Consider the following 22,383-nt stretch of genomic DNA (forward strand, 5'->3'; position numbering starts at 1 on the left):
CTGCAGACCACACCTACTTTGTGGGAAGCAACACCACACACGCCTTTTTCATTTGTTTTCTTCCTATGTTTCTGTTTTCTTCCATATTTCATGTCTCTCAAACTTTTATTCTGTGGGCCATTTCTTTTTTGTAATCTTATTTTTTTCTTTGAGTTAAACTATATTTTTGTTCTTCATTTGTAAACTATATTTTTGTTCTTCATTTGTAAGTGAAAGGTCTTAAATTCGATTAATGGTTTCTTTGAGTTAAACTATATTGCATTTTTTTCTTTATAATGGTTGAGGAAACATCATTAACAGGCTTCACCACATGGGCATGATTAATAGTTTTTTCATCACCACTTAATACTATGGTCTAGTAATATTCCTCTTCATTTGTAAGTGAGGTTTTAGGTTCGAGTCTCACGAAAGGCGAATTTGAACCACATTGTTAGGTACTCAGTACTACGGTCTGGTGGTATTCCTCTTCACTTTTAAGTGAGAGGTCTTATGTTCGAATCTCGTGAATGGCGAATTCGATACAAAATTACATTGCCCATTGTGTGCTTAGCCGAACTCTCCCCTCCCCTTAGTATAAAATATATCGTTGTACTAAAAAAAATAGTTTTTTTTTTTACTACAGGAATCAATTCAAATTAGTGCCTCGCCACAAGGACCTTGAAAAATAAAATTAGGGAACTTTCATAAAAATGGCTTGGGCTAAGTTTATTTTAACCAAAAATCATGCTATAACTTTATTTAATGAAAAAATCTTAAACTTTAATAAAAAGGACAAAAGAACTTAAATTTTAATGAAAAAGACATAATTTAAATATCAAAAAAATGAAAAAGAAATTGATGCGCAGGACCGGCACGTCGTCACACATACTGTTTACAAAACTTACTACACTGTTTATGAAATTTACTACACTGTTTATAAAACTTACTATATTGTTTATGAAACTTAATGGTCCTACACTGTTTTTGAAACTTAATGATACTACACTATTTATGAAACTTAATAGCACTACATTGTTTATGAAACTTAACATTAAATAAAGTTATTAGACTACTTTTGGTTAAAATGCAAAGTTTTGACACTCTTATCATTAATTTTCCTAAAAAACTTATAATCAAACCATATGTACAAATTCAATAGCTCACAGAGCAATGTGAGAAAATAAACTAGATATTTTTTTTGTAAGAGGAAAATGTTGCCTCTTATAATGGATTCCATTCCACAAGACATGGGGCGTAATGTACGAATGTGTAGTTTGCGTTGGTTCAATGAGGTTGTCTGCATCACTTCATAAGAAACGGAAACAGAAATTGCCGAGAACAATGAAAACGAAGGAACCAAGCAGTCTGAGAGACGTCTCTTAAAACCGGCCACACGAAAGCATTCTTTTTCCAGGGGCCAATAACTGTCACTATGGGGCAGAATGGGGGAGGAATCTAATGGGTCGATAAGATTTTAAACACTAGTGAAGGTGAAGGTGAAGGTGATGGTGAAGTTGATGGAGACGTTCTCCTTCAACGTCGTGTTCAAATGCAATTTGAGCACGCATTCACCAAGGAATCGCTAGTTCGGAAGGTAAAAGGGGAAAATAGAGCGAAAGAGATCGACTATGATGTCCAAATGATCCTTCTTCGGAAGATTTTGCAATCTTATTCTTGCTATACAACCAATGAACCATAATATAGATATTGGAAAGTAATAACTATCAACAATTCAATATATGAAATAATGACATAAATAATAGTCTCCAGAACTACTGGGGAAGAGGAGAATACCAAAAACTACTTCAAAATTGATAATGTACACCTGCTACATTCTCCTTCTGTATGTATACGTTCGATGAGTAAGAAAATCGTTTCACTAACTGGCCCTATTTACGTCAACACAGTACCAACCGAACTCATCTTGGGAAGAAAAATAAAATGCTGCAGAATTCCACCAGCCTTGGATCGTCAGCTCAGCGGCTCAGCCACGTCTTGTTCAATGGTGCCAATCCCACTTGGCCGATAACCTGTTCTGATCATCTCAGAAACCCAAGTCGGGTCTCCAAAAATTTATTCCCATGGTTGAAAAAAAAAATCCAGAGAATATATATGTATGGGCTGAAGTCATAAATGCCCCCAAGTAAACGAGAACCAGCCACTTTCCTACCAATTTGTATGTAGAACTACTTAATACCTGATGTGAAACCTTGTTTTGTTGGTAAACCTGTCTGCCGTGTCCTATAAGGCCTTTCATTCACAGTGCGTTTATTTTCTGATGGTCCTGCACCAAGAATCCCTAATGAGCTTGGATCAGTTAACCGGGTACCATTATTCATATTTCTTTGAGATGGGGCCTGAACTTGGATATTGCTATCAGCTTCCCCTCTCCTCCTTCGTTTCCATGCTTCAAACTTCGCTGTATCAGGACCTCTTTGCCTGTCCAAATGGAAGGAGAAGGGAGAAGGGTCATTGTCTCTGCCAAAGGGACCAGAAGCAGAGCCATTCATGTGGGAAGGGCCAGCCTCCACATCCTGGTGCTGTTTAAGTTTTGAGTATATTTGATGAAGTCTCTCCCCGGACAGATTTGAAAAGGTAGAAACATAGTTCCACAAGCGCATGCTCATCCCTGTAGAGGCACACTTTGTTACTCTATGACCTATATTGACTCCAATTTAAAACATGCCCCGTGAGCAGGAAAAACGAATTTGTCACCTATGCAGTCCTAGGGCTTGTCTAATGTAGGATCAAGTATTCACTTAAAGATGATAATCTAATCAATTAAACTTGAAACATCCAACAATCGTAGATACAGAAGCAATCAGGGATGACAAAAATAAAGCATACAAGGATGAAGCACATACTATCTTGTCCATACGGTTCCTCCTCATTTTCTAAAACAATTTGATCTATCGTTCGTCCAAGAAGCTGTAAATAACTTCGAATCTTGGAAAGCACCTGAAAAAAACATGAAAAACTATACCAGCATGAGATTTATGATCAAACAATGGCAGAAATACAAATTTATGATCTAAGCCACACCTTTTCCTTCGGGAGATTGGCACTAATCGTCTGCAACCGTTGAAGACGATTTAAGGTTTTAGTTTCATCCTTCATCATCTCTTCACACCATTCCATCCATTTCTCCTCCTTAAACTTCTCATACACTTCATCATCGTCTGACATTTCACCCTCCTCTTTCACTAAAGGTTCAACTTTCTGGGGTTTCAGTGGTCTGTCCTTGTTCGTTGGAAAATTAGCTCTAGAAGAACTGGTTTTTCCTTTCTTTGGCCCACTGCGAGCTAAAGAAACATTGCGAGTAGCTTCCCTCTCCTTTGAAGCCTTACGACCCACTTTAACATTTGCATTCTTTCCACTAAGAGCTGCAATATCCTGGTTACAGATGTTTTATTCATCAACTCATGCCATATAGGAGCCAAATCATTTACTTACATTATTCAAGAATATCAATCACATTCAGAATGGATCAGCTTTGACCATGGAAGGGTTAATCTTAGACCTAGCATTAAGTTTGACAAAGTCACATGTTCTTAAAACAACAATCATCTCGGCACACTCATAAGGTATCTGCTAAATCACACGCAAACCGGTCAAGAAAGAACCATTTTCTTTTCCAATCCTACTTCAGAAATTATAAGCACGATCATAAGTTTATTGCATACCATTTCCAAAAGAGCGTTGGCTCGATCTCTCAAATTTGGAGCACGGGGTAAAAATGTTTCATGGTGTTGAAGTTCCACTGGAGCAATTTTCTTTGTAAGGCCAAGCCTTTCATCTAAACGTATCTTTTCCCAATTTCCAAAGCCGTGGTAGTATATTCCAATGAGCAATCTTGCATCATCAACTATCAACAAGGTAAACATCAGCAAAAGGTAACCAAACGGTAACCGCCTTTCTAGATGGAAAAGGAAAAAATAAATTATAAGAAAATATGTAATACATACTTTGATTCCAGCCACAACCTTTCGACCAATTTGAAGGTTTGAGGTACATCAAGACACGAAACTGAGCAACAGGATCGTCATATCGACTAATGCGTTTTGCCAGGTGTTGAAGTTCACGAACACGGTTGAGCAGATCACCAGCTTTGACAGGGACACCATAAAAATCCAGCAATGGCCCCTAATAAGTACCACAAATTTGTAAAATTCATCAGCCAGCAAGTACTCCCCCCCGCAACAAAAAGAAAAATTATTAAACATAGGCATTCAAAAAGTTCAAAACAAATATGAATAGACATTATCCAAAACAACCTTCGGGTCCAGACTCCCCACTTCCACTGCTTCTGTGCAGCCATCAATCAATGCCTTGAAAAGCTCAACCTGTGCATCAGTTGAAGCTGCTGCAACTGCACCACCGACCTCCTCAACTATCAACGCAATTTGGCTCTCATTCCCAAATTTCATAACCTAATTTAATAAGAAGAGGCAGTATTAAGATAATGATGCATAAAAACATAAAGCATAAATTTATAAAGTAGCAGTTGACCAAATCTATTTATAAAGTTGCACAAGTAACATTTTTTTAGCAGATGGGCTGCCTTGCCCTCCTTTTTTTTAATGGATTATCATCGCATGGTGAGACTGCTGTTCTTGTCCAACTATTCCATTTTTTTTTTTCTGGCTTTGTGTGGTTAATGGTTTGCAAGTGTTTTTCCTACTTTTTCGTTGGTAACTTCATGCTGCTTGTATCTTTGATACTTATGCCTTCCTTGTGAGATGGCAGTACTCTGGCCTTCTGGCTTTGTATATGAATTACTTACAAATAAGTAATTAGACCATTATAAACAATATTTGAGAAATGTTGATAATTTATTCTCTGTAGCAAAACAGTTTTTGAGTAAATATATCCTTAGAACCACTCCTATCGTAGTAGTTTCCTTCTGGCTCGGAGTGGTTCAATGCAATGCGCTTTCCTCCGTTAGGAGACTTGCGACACACTATCCACAACAAACCACAAAGAAAAAGTAGAAGCAAATGCACTTATTTCCTTGTCAAAATATATATTATTCACAAGTTCCATTTTTCTTCCAAATTCCAATGTTTGCCTCTTACACTTGATACTTCAGTTGATATTTCTGAGTTTCCAGACCTTTACTATTTCAGGTCATACTTCTTTTCACAAAACCTGATTGATGAACACAACACTCCTGCCCCCTTATTTTACTCTAAAAGAGAAAGACAAGCCCAACCCAACTATTATTAAGTCTAAAAATGTTCCAAAACAACTCAAAATTAGAAGGCAAGAACAAAAAAAGGTTCATCATATATTACTCCAGCCTGAAAATTTAGCAATGAAATAGCAAATTATTTATTTGCTATCGAAAAGGAAAGGCTAAAACCATATAAAATGCCAAACAATAGTTCTCAAAGAAAGTGGACTTTGATCTTAGAATCAGCAAGAATACATCGACATAAAACCAGGGTACGTTGTCTTGCTGCTTCAATTCTGAAATACAAGTATATCGGAAACAGAACAATCTATAGATATCTATAATTACGTAAAGGAAATGTATTATAACAAAAACAATGAGATGCACCTTAAAGAAACATCTGAGAACAATAAAACCATTTGCGAGAAGGTGTCCACTCAGATCAAGTCTAAAAAAATTTCTGTCATTTGATAAATCATAACATAAAGTAAAAAAAAAAAAAACAAAAAAAAATAAAAATAAAAAAATCAAATATCCAGGAGGCACGGATTAGTGTTGTAAAAAGTACCTAGCCATATCAATCCAAAAGTGATATGCTCCCACCTACCCCAGTGTATTTTCTTTTCCACTTTTAAACCAGGTACCTTTTCTGTTATATATATTTGGGTGCTACACATGTAGAAATATTATGAGCTTTCTCAACCCAAGCAAATATGTGGTTATGGGTGGTTTGGATGGAGAGAAGAAAGAAGGATTTTCCAGTTACTGCTAGGTTATGACTAAGGGCTCGTTTGGAAGTGTTTTTAAATGACTGAAACCGCTTTTAGAGAATGTTTTTGGGTTCCAAAAGTACTTGAAGTGCTTCCTGCTAGAAGCACCCTAACTTGCATTTGTACTAAGGATTGGTTTAAATAACATTTTCTCTTAAAAGAGCTTTTAGTCATTTAAAGGCACTTCCTAAATGAGCCCTAATACAACTATGCACAACATAGCTGAAACATAAAAGTAGGAGCTTACAGCACGAGAAAATCGCAATGCGTCTCTCTTAGATAAGTTCCCAGAAGACCATCCCCTAACTTGAGCAGATGCTCCGTCAATCATTGGCACTGAGGTGACTGTATAATCTGCTTTCCGTCTTTTCTGGACTCTTTCCTGAGGCTCAGATTCTTTCTTTTTTCTTTTATTACTTCTATCAGGCTGATCAGCTTCTGCATAGCTCTTAGTATTCCTAGTGGCACGAGGAGCAAGAGCTTCCTAAAAGGAAATAACAAATTGATCATTTTATCCTACTGAAAGACCAGTCCAATACTATTAGGTACGACAGTATATAACAGAAGAGATTCGTACTTCGGCTTGGGATATTGCTTCAGGCTTTATCCAACGACTCCAAAAACTACCATCATCTTCAGCAGTACCAAAATTTGCAACCTGGAAGTATACGTACCAAGGAGTAGAAGGTTTATTAATAAAACAAAGATGAATATGCTTTAAAATGAAAGCAGTAGCAACTATACAGCATCCCTCCACCACCATCTTTACCCAAAATTACCCCAAACCCGAGAAGTCCTGTGCCTTTGATTTTAGGCCACAGTGACATTGTGTTAAAGAAAAAAACAACCAACAAAAAGGGAAAACTCTTCTGTAGGAGGGGCTCAATCAAAGTAAAGGAACAAAGAACAATGGAAAAAACATGCCTTAAAAGCACTCAACAATTCATTCCCTTCCTCTGCAGTTTCCTTCTCTTCAACCTTTTCTGCTCTTTCAAGAATCTCATCAATATCCATACTTAAGAGTCTTTTCTTGCTTTCTTCATCATTTTTTTCTTCCTTGAAAAGTTCCTCAGCCCCAAATCGTAGAATAGAAGACAGCTCATTCTGCAATTACGAAATCAAAAAATCAGATATATTAGTTATGCTCAGAGAAAGTGAACAATTGGTGTACGGTAAAACTATATGTGTGTGTATTATATAAATATATGTACTGTCCCCTTCTATATATATATATATATATATATATATATATGTGTGTGTGTGTGTGTGTGTGTGTAGAAAGAGATCCATCTATAAATGGAAAACCACAGATAATCTCCAAATCTTTCTGCTTCCATTTTCCCCCACATTTATAAGTCCTCATGTAACCCAACTGATTCAGCATGATAAACAATTAACTAAGTCCTTACTTTGTCAAATAAAGTCCCTTTCTTAGATTCTTTCTTCTCCAACCTACCCTCTGCATTTAATTTTTGAATCACCAAATGGTCAAGCACCTATGGAACACAATGGAAAAAACAAAACATATTAGATTGAATAATAGAACTCAAGCAAAAAATTATATGCATAATGCATATGCAGATACTATATGTACAAACTGCACAGTTCAAATTTATAAATCATATCTCAAGATAATGTTATGTAATATACCATCTTTTTCTTAGCTCTCTCCAGGATATCTTCCTCAACACTTTTGCTTGTGACAAATCTATATATGTTAACAACTTCTTGTTGACCTATTCTGTGAGCTCTGCTCATTGCCTGATTCATAATCATAGAGAAGCGGAGGTTCAAAGTCAGGTCTTCAGTGTGAAAGCTAGTTACACTAACATGCAAAACTATGCCCACTGGTAAGGTTAAGAAAAAAAGTCTTTTAAGTAGACCTGCAGGTCGTTTTGTGGATTCCAATCTGAGTCGAATATTATAACCGTATCTGCTGTGGCAAGGTTGATACCAAGGCCACCTGCTCGAGTTGAAAGGAGGAAGCAAAAGTCTTCACTACCAGGCGCATTAAAATGTTCCATTGCTTGGTGGCGTAAATCGGCCTTCGTACTTCCATCAAGCCGCTGAAATTGAAAACCTCTAATTGACATATACTCCGCCAGTATGTCCAACATTCTTACCATCTGCAATAAATTATTTCAATAACTTAGTAGGCGTACTTGTTAGGTTTTTCCAACCCATGATAAGTTGTCCTAAGGAATTATAGTCTTAGAGGATTAAATAGTTTTCCCAATTGGAGTTGTTTACCCAATTGGAGTTAGTTTCTCGATTGGAGTAGGATTCATAACTAGATTCCAATTAGGATTACTAATCCTTAATGAAGAAGACCTTTATTATGTCTATATAAAGGGGCTATTGTACTAGTTTTGAATTTGAGGGAGCAAAACAATAAATTGTATACCACTTAAGGGATTAGAGTGAGAGAATATTGTAAACTATGTGCGAGAGAAAAGAAAAGAGATAGTGTATTTCTTGTTCTTGTTCCTTCAGGTTTTTCGTCAAGTCCTAGTTGTAGAGATTTGGCAAGATTATTGATTGTACTCATTATTGATATAGTGAAAGATTGTTGTTGCTGTCCCGTGGACATAGGCACATATTGCCAAACCACGTAAATTCTTAGTGTTATTTATCTTGGTTATTTGTTTTTCGCTTTCCGGAGTTTGTTCTATTTTTCCCATTCTTAAACGCAATATTCTCAACAATACTATCTCTGTATCAACCAATAACCCCAGTATCTAAGCTGCCTGAGTAACTTTCTAGTCGCTAACTATTTAACCCATATTCCAGCATGCAGCCAACTGCTACAGAAACAAAGACATAAAATGCTGACACAGACACAAGTCATGTTACCACATGAACAGCAACACTCACCAAATCAAAGATCAAGACATATAAACAAATAGACCATTGTCCTACTTCAACAGAGATTAAGAAAGTAGTAATTCTAGAAACTGTAAAAGCATGGCAAGAAAGAGGGCCAGAAGTGTTATATCCTCAAACAACCAACGGATGATATTGCCCTACACATAGCAACAGATATGGATTCCAATACTGAATAGAAATGGAGTAAAGAAAACTGTGAAGTTAGAAAGTGCATCAAAAACAACTCAACAAGATGAAAGTATCTGCAAACATTAAATCCAACTAAATAGTAAATAAACCTGGGAAAATATGAGAACACGGTGCTTTGTTTCATGCAATTTCATAAGAAGCTTATCGAGTATAACCAACTTTCCGCTGCTTAAAATAGTCCTCTCCAATTTACTGCCATCTTTACTACTTGAGTCCCCACCATAACCATAGTCAGCACTTTCAAACAGAAAGGGATGATTACAACATTTCTTCAATTCTACCACAATATTCAACAACGAAACCTGCAAAAAAAAAAAAAAAAAAGAATAAAAGTAAAAGAATGAAACTGCTATTATTTTTAAACAATCGTCACACAAAGAAGAAAGGGATGGTAAGGGTAAAGCAGGTATTCTTCAACTGATTATATTTTCTATCAGCTGTAAGCATAGTCCAAATTATATTAATCATTGCCCAAAAGTCACCTATAATATCTTTTATAAGGCAATATTTTGGCAACTTTAACTCATATTTATCATAATTTTTATATGTTTACTGCCAATTTTCAAAGACGGAATTTCTGTCCTAAGTTTTATGTAGTATCAAGTTTTAAAGGAAGAGGGTGTTGTGAAAGTTTCAAACCTAAGTTTGGTGCCGAATTTCTTGCTGTATTTAACTAACTTGGAGAGGTTTCAGTAATTACCGGACGTCAGAAGAAACTGAAGGCCGGCCTTCAAATGTTGAGTCAAGAGACAAGTGAAAATGTATTATGTCACATTTCAGTCTTTTGACTCTTTTCAGAGAAGTGGAAGAAATATTACTGAGTGAACATAAAAAGGCGGCATCAAAGTAAATAAAACTTGACAGAGAGAATATAATTTCTTCAAACAAACTATTTGTTAGAATGTCAGGCTTTTCCAAATTTATCTTTAGCTCCGACGATGTTTGGAAAATAATCATCCCTACTTAATGAGACAAACTATCAATAATTTTCACCACAACAGTTCGTTTCATGCAAATGATTGAGTTATTTTAAGGTTGAAAGATAAAACACAAACACAGATCGAGTCCAATTTTCAGTTTCAATGCCAAATTTTTTTTTTTTTTTTTGGCATATGCTAATTGCAACCATACAGTTACAATAAATTCTACTGTTCTACACAAGGCAGACACAAACACAGAGTCAAATTTTTAGTTAGAATACCAAAAAAAATATTGACTGGTATGCTTGATTGCAAACCATACAGTTACAATTAATTCCACACATGGCAGAGGAAAGGGGAAAAAAACCTGATTCCCACGAACTCCTTTGTTCAAGTTATGAAAGTTGCGTTCCAAAATCCACTTATAATACCTAAATAATCCCGAACCAAAAGAGCAGAATGTCAAATCACTGAAAAGAGTCAAAACAAGGCCACTTCATTACAAGTTCAATCACGTACTGTTTCTGAAGAGGAGACATTTCAACCCTAAGAATCCGTTCAATTTTAGGAGGTAAAGACTTTTCCACATCCTTGATAACTCTTCGAAGAATGTGAGGCCTCAATTCCATATGCAGATTAGCAAGCTAAACATAAACCCAAAGCAAACATATAGACAAATAATAGTTATCAAAACAAAGGTGAACATGAAAAATCCAAGGTGCAGAGAGAATGTAAAAAAGAAGTTCGCTGGACAATACCTCAATCTCATTGAAGGAACTGAGATTTTTGTAATTCTGAACAAAATCATCTTTATTCTTGAATTTATCAGGGTCAAGGAAGTGAAGCAGAGCCCTGAACAATTTTTAAAATTTACAGAAAAGAAGAAAGAAAATATATGGAAGGCATTGGAAAGCTCATGCATCACCCATGGCATCAGTGCTAATCAATCAACTCTTTCAGAAGAAGATAGGAAAAAGAAAAAACAACTCAATGAAAACAATGGGAGGGTCTCTTTGATGCCAAAGAATTAATCAGTAAACCATTTATTTTGTTGTAAGATTATTCAAAAAAACTTTATAGTTGCCAGAAAGCAATTCAAGAAACGATTATATTAAGGTCAAAGGAAACATCAAAGAGGTTGGCCAAGAAGACCATACCAGAACAGAAAACAAACACGACTTAGAAAACTAAAACAAGAAAACACAGCACAGACACTAGAAGCCATTGGAGAACAAATGCTTTCGACTCTTGCCCACAGAGACAGAGAGAGAGAGAGAGAGAGAGAGAGAGAGAAAACTCAACCCGAAAGCTCCACAAAACCAGCTCCCTCAAAATCCTTAAAGACCCTTCCCAGAATAAAACAAATTCAATATTTATTCATATAGGAAGAAAATTATCTCTATCCCTCTATTTTCTCCCATCCCTTCCATTTCATCATCACCCAACCCCTCCAGCTTCTTGGTATCCACGTTCTCTACCTCCAAACAATCGGAAACCAGCATCTCCCCTCTACTCATTTTCTATTTTCTTTCTCCAGCACTGAATCCAAGGGGTGGCCGAACACCTCGGATCAGGGCCACTCAAGGCACCAATTATATATGATCAAGAGTAAGAGAAGAAAGAGAGGAAGAGAAGAAAAAGGGGAAGAGAGAAGAAGGAAAGGAGAACAAGAGTAACTTTTGGGAGAAAATATGTAATGGTTAGGGTAAGTGATGCAAGCTGAGAGAAAACCGCTCGCAAACATGTTCAGGAAGATCCCATATGATATGAACATGTGCACACATTAATGCAATGCCCAAACCCCCACCCCTCTTAACACATACATAGGGGTATAGAGTCACCTTTGGACCCAAACGCTTGAGCAAGCACACACACGAACACAGGCACTTTAACGAAAACAGAACTAATGTAAGCACAAGCAGAAATATGAGGATAAGAAAACAAATCAATTACCATAACTCCTCTACGCTGTTCTGCAAGGGAGTACCAGTTATAAGCAACTTGTTCTTTGTGCTAAATTCCTGTCAAACCGGGATGGCAGCATTTAAAGTAAGACGAGATTAAACTCGATAAAGGTGTGAAAGAATTGATTGGCTGACTGCATACCAAGAGGGTTGTGTACAACTGTGCCTCACTGTTCTTTAATCTATGAGCTTCATCAACCATTAGATAATTCCACTTGATCTTGGAAAGAACAGCCTTATCCTTTAAAACCACCTCATACGTCGTCAATAGTGCATTGAATTTAATAGGCCGGCCAACTATTTTATCATTATTAAATTCATACTGCTGACAAACCTACAACCAAAGAAAATAACAAACAGATCAATAATTGATATATGAACCTCATACACATGTACAAGAAAGCACGTCTTACCTCTCGGCTTGCACGAGTACCAACATACACAATAATATTCATATCAGGGAGCCACTTCCTAAATTCTTTGGCCCAGTTAGACAACGTGGATAATGGTACAACAACAAGAAATGGCCCGTGGATCTGTTGAGCGTTCTGCAAAAATGCAAAAATAAAAAACAATAAATAAAAAGGTTAATATTTCATGTAAATTACAATCTCACATTTGTTTGAAATTACGTTAAATAATATAACACTTTATAAGCTAGTCGGCAAAGAGTTTGGATTTCATCTTCACCTGTAAAAAACCAAGCATTGAAACTGATTGAACTGTTTTACCAAGACCCATTTCATCAGCTAAAATGACATTGGTATCATTCCTCCAACTGCCACACGCAACAGCTGCTGATTAGAAACTTTCCAAGGATGGCACATTAAAATATCTGTTTTCCAACGATAAATGTGAGTTAGAAGTAATAAACAAGCCATGCCTATTAACAAGAAAATTCAAACCCTCAAGCTGATAATCACGAAGCTTTCCTCCCTTCAACCATTCAGGCTGTTCCTCGAGCTTCCTTAGACTTCCTAAACAACATTAACAACAATTTTAAAATAAAAGAACAATGATCACAATACGTCAAGAAGAGCAGCAAAAACAAACCAAAACAAAACAAAACAAAGCAAGAAAATGAAAGGGACGAAAAGGGAAAGAGCAAAAAATTCACAGCTGATGCACTAATTATATACCTTTATAATACTATAAAAATATTATATACCGTTATATATTCAAATATAAGAAAAAAAAAATACTTCAATAGCATATCCATTTCATTAATACTCAGAAGAATAACAAAACAAGAGGAAATGGGTTAGTGCCTAGTGGATAGGTTGCAGTACTCCACATAAAATCTTCAATTTCTACCCCTTTGGTTTGTCAAATATTGAATCCTCATCTATACAGGTATTCCTTGAACCACAGTGCAGTCACAACTTCCTCAGTTTCCTTTTCATCCACTCACGTGGACTCTATTTGACTTTTAATAGGAATTTAGCAATAAAGAATCGGAAAGATTTTCTGGTATATTGTCCCTCCTTAGTGATTCTCTCTTGCCTTCTGATGATCCTGACTAGAGTTCGGTGTGTCTCAGGGTGATGGTATTTTTCTTGCAACTCACTGCTTTTGTTGCTTGAGAACCCTAATCTTCCTATCTTAGGTTCCTTTAGATACTTTGCCTTTGGAATGCTAGGGTGCTAACCAAAATTCCGTTTCTTGCTTGGTATGGGATTAATGGGAACACTAATACTTGAGAACACCGTAAACATAATGCCTTACACTTCACTATCACCTCATAGGTGTACTGAGAATAGCTGCAAGCGATGTTTCAGTCATATTTTCTTTGTTGCTTATTCACACCCTCCATCTGGAGTCTATTTCTTAAGAATTTTGGTATGAACTGGGCAGCTCTGAGAAACAGTTACTCTTTGTTGAATGGTTTCTTAAGGGTCAAGAACAAAGCTCCAAACTAAGGATCAAATATCAAGTGAGATGCTGATAAGAAATAGAGCGAAGGAGGGGCATTTCCTTCCCGGGAAATCCGTGTATTATAGTCAGCATACCATATATCCTAAATACTGTATAGAATCAGAAGTCAATGAAGACATTTAAGATGATAACATATCAAAGGGTATTTCGCCAAAATGAATAAGAGGAAGAAGAAAAACAAATGTCAAACCCACAGAGTCAGAGTTGAAATACAAAAAACATTGACCAAGATAAAAAATGTGTAACTATGAAATTTCTAAGACAAGAAAGAGAATAATCCCTGAACTCATTCGATACTGATGCCCAGTATCTAACTATACCATATAGTTCATCTACTCCCACTCCCTTATAATCCTCAAAATTCTTACACTACACAAACCAAATGTTTCAAACTGCCAATGCCAAACAGCCCCACGAAGCTCTAGCTTTTTCCCCCTTCATAGAAATCAAAAATTTCTAAGCCAAGCAATTATCCACAACAATCATATATACTGATGAGGGGAAACAAAATCGAGCACTAATGTGTCAAATATGTATTTTAAGATGATTTTGGTATTTTAAAAACCACTTAAACTTTATACCAAATCTAAAACGAAACAGTAGCACACAAGTAATAAGGCCAATTAAGATTTAGGGTCAAAGATCCATGCACTGATAAGACATAACAAAAAAAACTAAACACTTCCTTAAGAATTTTAAGGTCATTGCCTTGTATAATTGATATGAATAAAGGGAAGTTATGAATTAACTGCAATGTTTTTCCAGCCTTTTCTGGTTATATGCTTAAAATTTGATGTTCCTATCAAAAAAAGGGAATGCAATGACTACCTTGCTAGCAAAAAAGAAAAACAAAAAAATGACATGACCCAGGCAGTGAGAATTAAAGGGGGAAAATGCAAAAAGAAGATATAAGTAAGTTCAAAAACTAAAACCCAAACCTTTGCTCCTCTTGCGCTGGAGATCCACCATTTTCCCTTGTACAGCCATTGCAGCTTCACGAACCTGCTCATAATAACAATCCACAACCAAGATTACACGCAAAAGAAAAATCTAATCATGAGCAACCATGTACACATAAATATAAAATAAAATAAAACCACCACAAGCAGAATTATCATATCATTATACTTAAAAGGAAACAAGAATAAGAAGACCCCCAAAGAGCTTGATGAGGAAAAGAAACCCAATGACGCAGCAAAAAGGAAGAGATAATTTCAAAGAATATTTTCGTGATTCCTAAAATATGCCTAGTCATAAACAAATAACTACCAAGTACCTTACAAAGAGTACTTTCAGTATTTCACCATGTCCGTATATGATAACTTCAAAATAACCATTAATCTCTTTCCGAATTCAATTACATATAATGTTATATCATTCATCACAATGATCAACATATCATATTGAGTAATCATACCAGATATTTAATGCCGATATCATGATCACATTAGGGTAATCATACCATATATTCACCACTAAGCATATATTCTCATATTTCAACCTAGCACATAGCAGTAACTGCACATCTTATCCATCACACTAGGACTAACAACAGATAAGTACTAAAAGAAATAACTACCAATGTTCAGGTGACCTTCAAATGCATGAAAACTAAAAAACATGAAGATTTAAGATAGCACACTACCTTGAACTCATCAATAGCATCTTGTGCAAACACAATATCTACATCCTTCTCCCTATCATCAGATACCATTGACAAATATAAGCATTCATTATTGCAATTAAAACAGAAGAAAAAACAAAAGCACCAAAGAGTCAAACAGTATTTAAGATAAAGCACTGGAAACTTGTACAATTAATTTAGCATGAATAGTGCAACTTATAACATCCTAAGCATATATGAAAGAGATAGGCATGAGAAACAAAAAAGCAAATAATCTGCATTACTCTTACCATGTTGCTTCAGCATAAGACAATCCTTGCCACTTGACTAGAAATTCTGGACCCACATCGCCAGAGCTATCTTGCCTGATGCGGTCTGCAATTATTCTCTCCACCTGAGAATCAATTACAAACAATTGTAAGCAAAAGAGAAAAATGTACGTTCAGAAAAGTAAACCAAAAATTGTGAAATGCATGAAAGCAAACCTGACTATTCTGCTTGATGAGATCTAAGTCCATTTCCTTGCTCACATCGTGAACCTCAATCTAGCAAGCATATACATCATCCCAAAAAAAATTAGATAAATGAGCTACTTCACATGTAAATAAAACAACTAAAAAATAATAACAAAAACCATAAAATCTTATGCGATCTATGATCCCACCTTAAAAATAAAAAATACAAAACAGAAAGGAAAAGGAAGAAATAGTGACATGTTCACTATCATGTTTTGTTTTCATCTACTGGTATTACTCACGCTATTTCTTTCTCAAGAATATTCCCATTCATTGCCTTCATTAAACAATCACCATTTGCCAACTACTGCATTCTATTAGAAACTACATAAAATTTGATGGTAAAATAAATAACTCTCCTACAGTGACATAAAAAGTCTACCTATCAAATCTCGACATGAAAAATGCTCTATATTTAAAACTGGGATCCCCTACAAGAATTACACAAACCAACCACTACTAGACAAGTTTCGTGTTCTCTATTTTGTGTGGCTTTTATTGTGGGCAGATTATGCAAACCCTGCGTCGGCATGACTGTCCTAGTATTACAATTTGTTAATGAGAAAACGAAACTGCATTATTATAGCTTAAAGAAATAGAAGTCATACGTTATTTTATTGAAATAACATATCATACAATGCAGATGAATCTTTTTATTGAGATATGATCAGTTCGGAAATAAAATCCATGTTGAAAAAGGGAAAAATAAAAAGTACCTCCTCACGTGAAATTGTGTTCCTGTACCTGGCATCTTCCATCACCTTTTTAGTGTAATTTAAAACCTTCTTAAAACCACTAAGCTGCAAAGTACAGAAACCAAAAACATAAGAGCATCTTTAACAACAGATTGTAGGAAAAAGCCACAAGATAATGTTAGAACACCAATTACATTTGACAGAATGTTTCTACTAAATTAACTCAATCCAATGCTTATGCATAACCAAGAAGAAATTATATAAAGCATTACATTTTGTAGCTCGGAAATTGATTTCCACTGACAGTGCAAATGGGACTGCCCTTTCCATTTTATCAAGAACTCCATATGATTCCAATCTGGCTCAGAATCAAACAAGTGACTTAATAGCACAGGATCCGTTGATTTATTGTTCCTCAGAGCATCTTCAGCCATGCCCTTAGGCTGATGCCAAAGCACCTTTTCAATATAGTCACCATCCTCTTCTTCAATCTCCTCCTAAAAGAAGAGATTACTAAATTAAATGAGTAAATTAAGCATAAGAAATAACAGATAAAAAATTTTAACGTACAATCAATGAGGGATGCCCAAACTAAAGCAGTTTGACACTAACAACTGTACACTCATGGAACACGAAGTGCAATAGTTCCCTGCCCCATTACATGTTCTTGATGGTCTGGAGCATTTCATTTTGTAAATATAGAAATGACTCACATACGCATGTCTGCTCAGACACATACATAGTAGAGGTAGCACCATTAATCAGATGGAAATCAGGATATATTGAATAATTATAACAAGGGATGATCAAGCTAAAGAACAAAAACCAGTAAAAAAATCATTTCAACTGAGGAAGAGCTGTTTTATTTTACTTCTGACATGAACTGAAAAATATAACGTAGTAGAGAAAGATGAGCTACAGAGGTCCGTCTCAGCATAACAGACTACCATAGCATGACAAGAATTAAATTAAGTTAGCACTCCTATCTACTCAATATTAATTATAAATTCACAATCAAGGGAATATCCTATTCAACCCCATTATTGTATGTAGTTGTATTTATTCTAAACGGTCCACATAAAAGCTGAAACTGGAGATCACCAAAGGGTAAAATCTTCCTCAAGGCCCCAGAACCTAATAGCTCCTTGACCAGCAAAAGGACCAAACTTTCATGGCCAAGCACCACTAAGTACAAATTTGCAATGTGGAGGAGGAAGGCCAACACTCTTGCCAGCATATTTGGACAAATACACCATGGTATTCTTTCTTGCTGCACATTGCAAGTACTAGTTTTCCCATGTGCCACCACATGCAAGAACTTGGACTTTGAAAGTCCTCCAAAGATGATTACTGGACTGGTTTAGCAGAGGATCATTCTAATTTAGAGAAAAGAAAATATTACAAAAGCTTCCTGAAAGCATAAACAGTCCAAGAACTACTGCTGGACCAACTTATGAAAACTAAATGGAACCCTAACATGCAACCATATTTCAAACTTGTCCAAAATTTTTGACTTAAATACAAAAGCTCTAGTGGAATTTAACCTGAATATCACCAGCTTCACAATTTTAATACGTCCCCATTTTTTATGAGATGGAGAGGACCAATTACATGACCTTGTCCTTACATTGCTGATTTGATATCCATCAATGCAGCATTAATAATTATCTGCCTAACAAATTTCTTAAACTTCAATGATACACAAATCACCACCCAATCTCAAACTCATTCCAAGGGGAACTCTGTTTAGCAAAACAGGCTAAGGAACCAAATTCCACTAAGACTAGACATTCTAACATTTAACATAATGGGAAACTTGAACATGAAGATTCTTCATAGAAATCTTTCAGTTCTTTCCCTTCCTTTCCTTTTTTATTCTTTTGCAAATGAAACCTTTGTCTAACCTATCTTACAATGAGCACAATTACACATCCATCCAGTACGTTCCTTCGAATGTTCTAGAAACAATCTGCCAATACATAGTAGCCTATGAGTTTAAACAGTTTTAAACTACATCTCCACTGCACTTTAGAAAACTTAATCAAACCAGAAAGAAATTCCACATTCATTTGCATTCTAATTTATGTGTTACATTAATTTTTCCAACTACAGCTTTTGACAAGAGATGAGTAGCAAAACAAAATATATCATTACATGACAATCCTTAACACAAAAACAAATCTTATGCCACTCGTTAGAAAATCTAGGCTTAGTTTCCACAAGTCGCATAATTTCCAACTTGAGAATCACACATGCAAATGAAAAATGTGATCTTAAATAGAGTATACCAAAATACATGGATGTAATACTAATATCACAAAAGTAAACAGATACCTTCTGGGACTTCTTTTTCTTTCCTTCTTCAACTTCATCACTTCCATCACTTTCAACATAGGAGACCTTCCTAACAGACCTAGTAGAAGTTCGTACCTCACCATTTTGTCCAGTAACATTTCTTCGGCCATTACCCTTGCGGGTATGTACACCTTTCCTTTTAATACTTTTAAAATCCTCGTCACTGTCACTTTCAGAGTACTCTGCTGAGGACTCATCATCATCAAACGATGACTTCCCTCTTCTTTGCCGACTAGACGAATGATATGATTTGCGTTCCCTTGTAGATTTAGCATTACCACGATACCTACTCTTAGGTTTCTTTCCATAATAAGAATCATCTTCATCTGAAACATCAAGCTCATCATCACTATCATTATCATCATCAGAATCTTCACCATTCCAATTATTATCCTGGTGTCATCAAAGAACAACTTCATTAGTGTACAGTACAAAGAAAAAATCACTAAATAATTCATCCAACAGAAAAGACAGAGAGATGGAGAAAGCGACAAGTATACATGAAAAATTAAACAAATAGAACATTACTCAATGTAAGTCAACAAATAATAACTGTTTTTCTTTGAAACTGTTCACTTGAAAATTATGCACTAAAATTTGCAAAAAGATCTTCAAGGTTAACCATATGGGCGCAAGTAAAGCTCTGTCTTTTATCAGTTAAGCACTTAAAAGTAAAAACTTCAAAATTGGAATTGGGAAAATAAAGTGAAAATAGCAGTTACAAGAAATGAGGATCTCGCAGAGCGTAGAGCCGTCAGAACAATGTTTTGTATACTAACTTCTGAAAACTTCAAACCAGTAAACTAATACTTCCAATGTAAATTAATAAAACTAGGCTTATAACCTTCTGTGCAGTGCGACCACTCCCAACACCAGAATCAGGTTCAAAATCGGCATCATCAGGATCATCTTCTGCGAGCAAGCAGACCGATGAAGAGAAGTAAAAAATTACTACATCATCAAAATATTAAAATGATGAAAGGTATATAAGAAATGAAGGATCCAAATTCCTGCCCAACAGCAGCAATATTCTAATAAACAAAAAGATTGCAGAGCAAATTACCATCTTCTTCTTCTTCATAATCAGCATCAGCAGCATCAAGATCTTCGTTGGCATCATCACCATCTTCAAAATCTTCAATATCATTTCTAGAAGTTCTATAGTGTGCACGGTCGCTGACTGAATTAGGCTTTGATTGTGGCCTAGAATTTGACCCAACAGAGTGATGAAACCCTCTATAGCGCATCAATTCATTCTGTTCTTCCCCATCCTGCTCATAATATTCATCAGATAACATTTCATCTGCAGGGATGTCAGAATGACCCCGTTGTCCCTTGCTTAATTTCGGCTTGCCCTCATCTTCAAAATCTATTCCATCTTCCCTGACATCCGAAGAATTATCTTCAGATCCAACAGCATTTCTGTAGTCCAACCCACTTTTAGTTTCCTGACCAGAATCAGACCCACCCTGTGAGCGCATAGGTTGACAGTCCTTCCAGAAGGTTGAACCCCACTTTCCAGCCACAGCTGTTCTCCTCCCAGAAGTGGGCAAATTGGAAACTTTTGTACCAATAACCTCATCTTCTGCTGCCTCATTGTGCAACCTACTAGCATCTTCATGTTCGCCCTCACTTTGATACTGAACATCCATGTTGATATCACATTCCTTTTCATAAGAATTTACATCCATATCTTCATTCCCTGTGGAGCTATGAATTCTTTCAACACTTTGTCCTAGGGTCTTTTCTTCCAGGACACTTCGTGAAACTGTGTTGTTAGAATAGTTCCTAAAAAAAGCCATCACTTCTCATGGGAATTCTATGGATTCATATTAATAATGTCTGCACCTGCAACAGGTCAAAGACATATTCATGTCAAGCTGGAAACAGTGTGTTACCGTCATTGCTCGATTCACAACAAACATATTTCATTAAGCGTAGGCCATATCAAATTAGGCTATTCACAGAACAAGAAAAGAAAAAATTATAACCCTCCACCAACCTGAGACAACTAAAGAAAACCCAAGAATGAACATCACAAACAGTTATTTAAGAGAAAATGGAGAACTGTAATGGACTAGGACCGAACATAACATCTTGAAGATGCCATGTGGAATTACATTTTTAGTAAAACGATGGTATACCAATTCGAAATTCCTTTTTCTTTCTTCCCCCCACATATTTTCAGCATACAGGTTTAGTTTTTCAGTTGAATTACACTGTATTGACTTTAAAAACACCAGGAATCGGTAAATACTTCCGACTCATTTCATAGACATAGAAAACTAGAAGAAAAACAAACTGAGTGTATACCGATACTCATATAGTAGACACAACTAAGCACCTAAACCCCTGCCTACCATGCGAAAACTGATTGAAAATTCTACAAAATCCAACTCGGTAACGAAAATATTTGTCAATGCCACAAGACCAATCATATAATCAAGCCAAACAAAGCAAGCAATAGATCAATGACCGAATTCGCAGACTGGAACAAAATCAACCGCCAAAAAGCCCCTTCAAAGTTCCACAAGAAACCCTAAATACGAACGGCAAACCTAAATTCATGCCTAGAAACCCTAATTTCAAGACAACTCACATCGAAATGAGCGAATCCAAACAAAGAGCCGATGATTGAGAGCATACAGAGAGAGCCAGACTCACGCAGTAATAGCTCCCCAGGAAACAAGGTCAATACGGGGAGAGAAATATAGAGGTGTGCCGTGTGCGCAGGTTAATGATGGTGCGCACCTTCTCCAACGTGGACTCGCCGGAGAATGACCCGCCGGGAAAAGGATACTGGTTTTTCCGTTTTGGTTCTACGAGTCCAGTTAGGGGTCGGATTTTGGGGTGGAAGTAAGCAGCGATGGCGGCGGCGGCCGCTAAGATGCGCCGGAGATGAGTTACGATTTTTTGAGACGGCGTCGTTTTCGGATTTATCGTCGACGACGACGATGACGACGGGGGTTGTGGTGGCGGAGGTGGTGAGTTTTTTTGAGAATTTTTAGAGAGAGAGGGATATTATCAAAATAAATGGTTAAAAGTTATAGAGAGAGAGAGAGAGAGAGAGAATGTGATTTTTCATTTTTAACCTGCCCCGATTTGTGAAGGAGCACAATGGTATAAATCCACCTGTCGTACATTCTGCAGGAAGAATTTTTTGTTTTTTGTTAGCGAAGAAAAATTTTCTAGTGTATCGAAATCCAGTTACTACATCAAGTATTCTAACATAATTAGTTAGAAATTTTTTTCAAGTTTTTAATTAATTGTATTATTACATTTGATGTACCGGATTGTATTTTCGACATGTGAAAAATCTCTCTTTACGCAAAAGAATATGTTTAAAAAAAAAAAAAAAAAAAACATAAAGCGAGTGGT

The 22,383-nt window shown here is 36.1% G+C and overlaps 1 protein-coding gene across 4 annotated transcripts; it reads right to left on the minus strand.

Moving 5' to 3' along the window:
* Positions 1 to 1,701: 1,701 nt before the first annotated feature.
* LOC137716421 (protein CHROMATIN REMODELING 5) lies at positions 1,702 to 22,064 on the minus strand. Of its 4 annotated transcripts, none has more exons than XM_068455876.1 (31): positions 21,757 to 22,064; positions 20,069 to 20,853; positions 19,850 to 19,917; positions 18,985 to 19,398; positions 16,923 to 17,147; positions 16,672 to 16,755; positions 15,926 to 15,985; positions 15,731 to 15,834; positions 15,462 to 15,513; positions 14,755 to 14,818; positions 12,765 to 12,858; positions 12,572 to 12,659; positions 12,295 to 12,429; positions 12,024 to 12,215; positions 11,871 to 11,938; positions 10,676 to 10,769; positions 10,437 to 10,561; positions 10,285 to 10,348; positions 9,087 to 9,299; positions 7,806 to 8,048; positions 7,573 to 7,683; positions 7,332 to 7,418; positions 6,847 to 7,026; positions 6,500 to 6,580; positions 6,170 to 6,406; positions 4,254 to 4,409; positions 3,945 to 4,122; positions 3,663 to 3,844; positions 3,022 to 3,372; positions 2,844 to 2,937; positions 1,702 to 2,608 (listed from the first exon to the last, which is right to left on the minus strand). In XM_068455876.1, the coding sequence occupies exons 2-31, from the start codon at positions 20,805 to 20,807 to the stop codon at positions 2,166 to 2,168; spliced, it is 5,226 nt and encodes a 1,741-aa protein (XP_068311977.1). In that variant the 5' UTR covers positions 20,808 to 20,853; positions 21,757 to 22,064; the 3' UTR covers positions 1,702 to 2,165. The 4 variants fall into 4 exon arrangements, with proteins under 4 accessions (XP_068311977.1, XP_068311978.1, XP_068311974.1 ...); XM_068455877.1 differs by having other exon boundaries at positions 19,850 to 19,914; positions 21,670 to 22,064; XM_068455873.1 differs by having other exon boundaries at positions 21,670 to 22,064.
* Positions 22,065 to 22,383: the final 319 nt, after the last annotated feature.

This window comes from Pyrus communis, chromosome 14 (assembly GCF_963583255.1).
Source record: "Pyrus communis chromosome 14, drPyrComm1.1, whole genome shotgun sequence".
Lineage (NCBI taxonomy): Eukaryota > Viridiplantae > Streptophyta > Magnoliopsida > Rosales > Rosaceae > Pyrus > Pyrus communis.